A 7,901-nucleotide genomic window follows, 5' to 3' on the forward strand; every position below is an offset into this window, starting at 1 on the left:
TGTAGTTGTCCATGCATGGTTGGTAATTCCATGAGAGCTGCAGGAGCGTAGCTGACTAGGGGCCTTAAAGTATTTGTTTCCAGGATCCATTTGAAACCTTCCCCTTAGCATCTGGGTGCCTATGATAGATTTACACCAAGGAAGAAAACACCTTGCCCTGTGTAAAAGCAACCCTTGCATTGCTGAAGAGCTGTTGTGAATGTGCCTCCAGCTAAACGTGTATGAGATGTAGCCTCACTACTTGCAAACAACACTAGTTTACCCTTATCAGCTGCTGCTACATGGGGGGTTTTTTTAAATCAATGAGCTTTTATACAACCTTTCTCTCCAGGGAAATGGAAGGAAAGAGATAAAGTGACAGCAATGTAGGGCTGCAATAATGGACGGCAGCGTTGAGCAGATCTGTGATTAGAATAAGGCTGGTCCTCTGCAAGGGGAATTTGCAAGACATTAAGCATTTATTATATTAACCATTGCATCCCTTTGTCAATACCTTGCTCTCCTCCCGAGCTGAGAGGTTTTGAATGCATCAGACAGGCAGGAGGACAAATTCCCATATGTTGTGTCTCAGTGAGGCCAAGAAAGCTTTCTGCTTTTTGGTGGGATCTCTCTTTATCTGCCTGGTGTCTGAAGACTGGGGGAAGACTGATGGTCCCCTTGGCCATGTCATTCCGGTGCATATCAAGAATATCTTCATCTCTTTTATGCCCTGGGCTAAGGTGACCCCTTTGCCTGCAGCTCAGAGCTGAGGTAGGTGGATGTGTCCCATGGCTGTAATGGGGAATATGAAGGGGAAGGTGAGAACAGGCTAAGGAGAGAGGCAGCTAAGAGAGACTGCAGAGTGCATGTACTGGAAACATTCAAGATCAGGTTGGATGGGGCTTTGAGCAACCTGATCTAGTTGACGATGTCCCTGCTCATTGCAGGGGGGTTGGACTAGATGACCTTTAATGGTCCCTTCTAACCCAAACCATTCTATGATTCTATTTGGTAATTTTGAGCAGAAGGACCTTATCCTGAGCTGGCAGAGCTCCACGTGTGTTTCAGCAGCACCTCCACGGGCTCCCACCTGTGGCCTCGGCCCTGGGTACCCCCGGCTGAGCAGCGGAGCCAGTTGTACTGCAGTGCAGCTGCAGCTCAGCCTGCAAACCCAGCACCCGGAGCAGCCGCTCTGTCCCAGCACCGCCACCTTCCCCTTCCCCGGCCTGCCAGAGGCTTCCACGTCAAAAAGGAGAAGTCAAGAAACACCTTCTCAACTTCAGGTTGCGGCTGTCCCACCGGTGCCGCTGACCTTCGCTTGCCTTGTTCAGGAGATGCTGCTGCAGGTCCACTGAATGTGTCCGGGTTTTAAACGAGTGCTCCTGTAGCGACAGACCATCCAACACCAGCCCCAGTCCCTCCCGCAGCATCTTCGTCTCTTCGCCTGTTGTTCCTTAGTGCACATATGCTAAAATGTTGCAGGAGACCAGAATGGCAGCTTTGCTGAAATTTGGGGATATTGTTGGAAATAGGAACTCGGCGTGTGACTGTACCTTCGATGCTGAGGCTGTAGCATTGCAGGCATCTATTCGCGGGGGTCCATGGAGGGATGCTGGGTTCGGTGTCAGGGGACAGAACCATGGAAGGGAAACAAGCTGCCACAGGCAGCTGGCACGGCAAGCTGGGGGAGAGGTGCCGCTGCTTCACCTCATACTTACGGCTTAAAAACACAGCGAGGCACTTAGCTGGGCTTGCAAATGTGCTGATGTGCCCACTGAATTCAATGGCATGAAATCAACAGTGTGGAGCACCTAAATATGCTTCAAAACCTGGCTCGTAGCGATGTGCGGGTGCATGTCCTCGTTGTGGTGATGCTGAGTCTGGCCAGGATTCCCGGGGCAGCTCCCGAGGGGCCCTTGGGACACCCCACCTCCTGCCTGCCATCCTGCTGCGTTTGGGTTCCTCTCCCGGAGCTGGGGAAGCCCAGGCTGGCGGAGGAGACGGGAGGAGGCTGGTGCATTCATTACTGTCCCCTTAGTGTGCAGACATGATAGGGAACAGAGAAGGTGGCTGGTAGAAGCCAGTAAATGGTCTTTGCAGGGGAGAGATTTATATTGCATATAATTTCCCACCTTTTTTTTTTTCTCCTTTGCGTAACCTGTAACAAGTGCATGTTTCCAGCAGGGCTGGAATAGTTACGTCTGTCTTTTTATCTTGGCTGCACCCACTCTATTATAGCAGAAACGAGCAGAGCTATTCAGCTAATTTCTCCACCTGGCTGCTCGACCCTGGCTAACTCTTCTCATTTTCTATTCTGTGACATTAGCAGCACGGCTAGTTCAGGAAAGCTTGTTTTCTTGGGGACAGTGTGATAAGGACAGTTGTTATTAAGAGGCATGAAAAAAAGAAAAGCATCCAGTTCTTGGCCTAATTACCTCTAATTACATAAAACCAGAGCTGCCCATCAGCGGGGGAGAGCAGTGGGCAGAGCGGTGTGGGTGGTGGCCGGCGCTGGTGCCCCTCATCGGGGCTTCGGGGCTGGCTGGCAAAGACCCAGCGCCAAACGAGCCGCGGCGGTGGTCTGACGTGGTGCTCACCAGCCTTGCACTCTTTTTCAGCTTGTGGCAAGCTGACGGGAATAAGTGACCCAATCACAATTAAAACCTCGGGGTCCAGGTTCGGATCGTGGATGACAGACCCTCTCGCTCCCGAGGGAGAGAACAAGGTAAGACCGCGACAGCTTCATCCCTGTGTTCCCACCTCCGCCGACGCAGCTGAGATCATTGAAAACTCATTACATCCAAGCATCGAAGCCCGGGTTGTGCCCTGTGAAACCTGTGGAAGGTCCTAATTCATCTCAAGGGGCTCTACTGGCCTCCTCTGCAGGGGGAGGGGGCTGAGGATCAAGCAGGGAGGGAGGATGAGGAGGGGGCTGAGCAGCCCCGTGCAGTGGTCCCTTCCCAGGGCAGGTGAAACTCACTGCAGCAATGAGCGTGCATGGTCTCAGAAGTGTCACCGTGAGGTCTGTACCCGCCGCGGGAGGGAAAAATCAGATATTGGGTTTCTCGTCTGGGTTTGGCAGCCAGGAGGGAGCTGGGGCCGAGCAGAGACACCCGTGGTCCTGGTCCCCAGTGCTCTTCTGCTGCCGGCGCCTCCGATAATGTCATCTGACTGCATTTGTCCTCCATCTTCCACCTTCATTGTTGTGAGGAATTAACTGACTGCAGCCAGAGAGAGATTTGTTTTGCTTTGTTTTGGTCTTTTTTTTCCCATTCAGACCATTCAATTTTGATCCCAAGGAGGTAGGAGGCCAATAACTGGCTGAAAATCAATCCAGGCTTCCCATGACTGATGGAATGGAAAATATCTCGAGTGTTTGCTGAGGATTTGCAGGCAGCAAAACAAAACAAAAACCACAGAGCTTGGCTGCATGGTAATTCCCTCCTGCATGCAGCATCCTTCATCAAAGGATGAAGGCACCAGCAAGGGCTGTATCGGGGCAGCTATTTTAGGAGCTCTGCCCTGTGATCGGCTTTCTGTAGCTAGGAGAGGACAAGGGATGCTCTGGAGAAGCCACTCCGGAGGCTGGCTCCATTTGCCCATGGATGTGCAGCAATGAAGCAGCGGTGACTTGAGATGTCGGGCTCTTTCCCTCCATTGGCACTGGTTCCCCAATATGACACCTCCATATTTTACAGTTATTAAACAAAACTTCTCCTATGGCCCCAATAAGATCCTGATTAGCAGTGGGATGGGAAGGCTTTACCCACATCACATCTTGTTTTGCTCAAGAGAGGAGACAGCCCTGTCCCCTTCAGGCTGTGTTTGCTGCATCCCTCGGCACTAACGTGATTTATACATCTGGGAAGGGAGAGAAAAAATCCTCTGATTTGACTGGTTGATCAAATGCTAAAGATTTTCCCATGTCTTCAGAGAGTTTTGTCTCAAACCAGTAGGTTTTAATATTTTTTTTACCCATGCCTTTTTCAGCAGTGTATTTTTGTCATGAGAGTAGACAAGCAGTTTTCTCTGAACTGTAGCTCAAGCTTCACAAGCGTGTATGTGTATATAATATATGAGTCTACTGGGAATTTTATTAGAAACACACAATTAAGTGAACTTCATTGGCTTCCCGGCAGAGGGGGAAACTGGTGATGGGGAGAGATGGGCAATTTGTCATATCCCTCTTATGTCGCCAAGCCCCAGGAGGTGGTTGGTGGTTCATGTGGTCATTTGTTCATGTCATGAAATCATTGAACACAACTGGGCAAAATTGCAAGTCCCGCAGGAGCAGCCCGCGGCGAGGCAGCAGGTGGACGCCGAGCGCCGGGATTGATGTGTATTGGCAGGGGAAGGGTGCTCAAAGCCAGCCAGTGCGAGGAGACGTTGCTATCCATCAATCTCTGCTTCTCCAACACATGAAATGCTGCCGGATCCTGCCACCTTGCAGCCCCAGCGTGATGACATGGGGTTCTGCTCTTCTGGGCTTCTCTTTGTCTCTCTGAAAACTGAGCACAATTCATTGGCATGCGTAATTTTTTAATACCAAATAATGAAATGGGAGCAGCAGAGAGACAATCAGTTTTCTGGGGGTTTTTTTTGCAATTTTTCAAGCTGGTTTCGTTGAACGCGGGCATTTCAGTAAGTGAGGAACGCTCTCCAGTGCCACGTCTGACAGCAGAAGCTCTCCCAGGCTGGAGGCACTTCTCTGCCGTGGGCTCAGGGACAGGCATGGTTTTTCTCTGGTGCTTTTGTAGCCATCCTCAAGCCCACAGTGGAGGTGTGAAGATCAGAGCCGTTTGCCACACGTTCATTCCCCACCTCTGCAGTATTTCCAGGGAGGTAACAATGGAGGGCTGAAGTTCCCTACAAAGTTCTTGCAGACCCCACTTGGCCTTTCAAATACAGCAGCCAAAAGCAGTTTACATGCACGCATGGTGTGTAAATGTCTGTCTGCTCTTCTAAGGGACCCTGGAGACAGCCATGTTGCAGAGACAATACCATCAGATTTTTCAAGGGGTTTGCAAAAGAAGTTTGCACTACAACATTACCTGAATCTGCATCCTTAAAGGCTTCCCTCTTGCTATTTAATTTACTTTTTCTCCTTCCTAAACAGTTTCTACAGAAAGCAGCTATCTTATTTTTAGGCAGCAACTGCATACAGAATGTCACTCACTGGCTGGATATTACTTCTTGGTATTAACTGCACAGCTTTGTCATTTCCCTCGGAATTGGTTTCATATGACAAAAGGGGTTTTTTTTCAATGGAGTCTAGACAGTGTCCCTAATGAACTGGTGCTTAAATGATGATCTAAAATCTCTCCCCCGTCTACTGATAGCAAGATTTTGAGGTCTTTGTCTCTTATATTTTAGCGGCCTTGGTTTCAGCTTTTGATGCAGAAGTGTGTGATTTTTAAACCAATATGGACTTTGCCTGAATTTCCCTGACAATGAGCGATTGCATCCATCGCTTCTGCGTGCCAGATTAATGGAGTTCTGCCCTGCAGCTGGTATCATTTACTGACTGCTACCACGATGGGGCTTACGGGAAGCAAAAGCGGCATCAACATAATATGCTGGGTATAGCCAGAGAAAAGATGTTAATTGCCCTCTGGAAGGACGGTGTCCGTCCCGCAGCACTCCAGGGAACCGCTTAGGCTCCCATGTTCCTGGGGAGGTACCAGGTGACCCCCCAGGAAAGCTTTGCTATTCAGTTGATTTCTTGGCTGATTTGGGGTTCCAAAAATTGGGTTTATTTCTGGGCGTAGGTGGCAGGCGTTGGACACGTCATTTTCCAGTGGGTCGGATTCCTTGTTCTGGGTTTCACTCCCAGCTCAGTTTCAGATGTGCAAAGGGCTCAGCCGGGTCTCTGCTGTTTTCTAACCCCATGTGTTTCTGTTGCTCGCCCAGGTCTGGTACATGGACAGTTACCACAACAACCGCTTCGTCCGTGAATATAAATCCATGGCAGATTTCATGAATACTGACAATTTTACCTCTCACCGTCTCCCTCACCCATGGTCGGGCACCGGTCAAGTGGTCTACAATGGCTCTATCTATTTCAATAAATACCAAAGCCACATAATTATCAGGTTTGACTTGAAAACAGAGACCATTCTCAAGACTCGCAGCCTGGATTATGCCGGCTACAACAACATGTACCACTACGCCTGGGGTGGCCACTCGGACATTGACCTCATGGTGGACGAGAACGGGCTGTGGGCCGTCTACGCCACCAACCAGAACGCGGGCAACATCGTCATCAGCAAGTTGGACCCCAACACCCTGCAGAGCCTCCAGACCTGGAACACCAGCTACCCGAAACGCAGCGCCGGGGAGGCCTTCATCATCTGTGGCACGCTCTACGTCACCAACGGCTACTCTGGAGGTACCAAGGTGCACTACGCCTACCAGACCAATGCCTCCACCTACGAGTACATCGACATCCCCTTCCAAAACAAGTACTCGCACATTTCCATGTTGGACTACAACCCCAAGGATCGGGCCCTCTATGCCTGGAACAACGGGCACCAAATACTTTACAATGTCACCCTCTTCCACGTCATCAGGTCTGATGAGTTGTAGTCCATCCTTGTTTAGAAACTGATTTAGAGAAAAAACAAAAAGGAAAAAAGGGAGAAAGGAATTTAAAAAAAAATACTAATATCAAGGAAACACACTTTAAGTAAGTAAATATATATAAACAGCTGCCAAAATTAAACCCGACATCATGGAGGATAATTCAGCATAAACCTGACAGATCAGCATTACCTCTACATTTCTAGAAGTCTGGCCCTGTGTTATAGACTCACGAATAACCATGTACTTGCAGCTGGAACTGCACTCGAAGAACCACTTCAGTTTTGGGTTTTGTTTTGTTTCTGTTCCGATAGCAAACCTATAGTACATACTAAAGAAGTAAGGCAATGACTGTTGGAAGTTTATCCTTGGGAGACTCGCTCTCTTCTGTGTGTGGGTTGCATGGACATTTTCCCGACATCATGGTCAGCTGCGATGGATGTGTGGTTTGTATTTCTAAGCAGAAAAAGCTGACCCGTGAGGAGCTCTCGCTGTCTGAACAAGACCTATCACAGGTTAGTCTTCTTCGCCTTCCATTGCAGCTACTGTCTCTCAACTGTGTTCTTGTCACTTAGATTAACTGTGCTGAGACCCGAAGTAGCTCATGGATCTGTGTCTTAGTAACTATTAAACACGATGGTTTAAGTATGTATTATGAACAAGTTGTTGTACCCATATTGTTTGAACTTATGTATTCAGCAAATATATTGTATAATGTATGTCTGTTATTTACCAGAGGTGGCAAAACTTTGTATGTCCAGTTTATGCAATGAATGTTGTAAATGCAATGATGTAGTTTGGATTAATAAATGATGGTTTTGTTTCTAAAAAGAAAAAAAAGATCAGTGTTCACCCTTATACACAGATAACCAATTTCATGTTGATAACTACAAGAGTATTCTCTTACTGTTATACTATCTACATAGCATTATGGTGGTTGGAAATCGCTTCTGTGGAAATTCTGTGGCATCAGAGTCCCATGGGAAGCCCTGTTTATGGACGTGTGAAGGTAATTAATTTTTTTTAAGAGGAAAACTTTGTACTATCCACAGTTATCTAAGGAACAATAAAAATATTAGGAGACTTCCCTGCTTTGTTTATTGTCTTCTCTGCACGAGTGACCAAGTGTAGGGGAGGGGTAACAGGAATTATTGTGGGGTTTTTTGGGTAATCATTGAGCAACCATCCTGACTTTCCTTACCTCTTGAATGAAGCGTTACCCGATGGGTAGCTGCAGCTGGGAGCCGGAGTGGCCGGCAGCGAGGAGCCGGGGGCCGAGAAGCTGGAGGGTTTGGCTCTCTGCTCCGTAGGGCTCACGCAGCGGGATTGCCTTTCCGTTTGCA

The 7,901-nt window shown here is 48.5% G+C and overlaps 1 protein-coding gene across 1 annotated transcript in view; it reads left to right on the top strand.

The window, feature by feature from the left end:
- The window catches only part of OLFM1 (olfactomedin 1), a 20,633-nt gene extending 12,988 nt beyond the window's left edge, over positions 1-7,645 (top strand). The window contains exons 4-5 of the mRNA XM_009579185.1: positions 2,598-2,704; positions 5,890-7,645. Of these exons, the coding sequence (XP_009577480.1) occupies positions 2,598-2,704; positions 5,890-6,564 (782 nt within the window). The 3' untranslated portion in view covers positions 6,565-7,645. The remainder of the gene's footprint in view (positions 1-2,597; positions 2,705-5,889) is intronic.
- Positions 7,646-7,901: the final 256 nt, after the last annotated feature.

This window comes from Fulmarus glacialis, unplaced genomic scaffold, assembly GCF_000690835.1.
Source record: "Fulmarus glacialis isolate BGI_N327 unplaced genomic scaffold, ASM69083v1 scaffold5566, whole genome shotgun sequence".
Lineage (NCBI taxonomy): Eukaryota > Metazoa > Chordata > Aves > Procellariiformes > Procellariidae > Fulmarus > Fulmarus glacialis.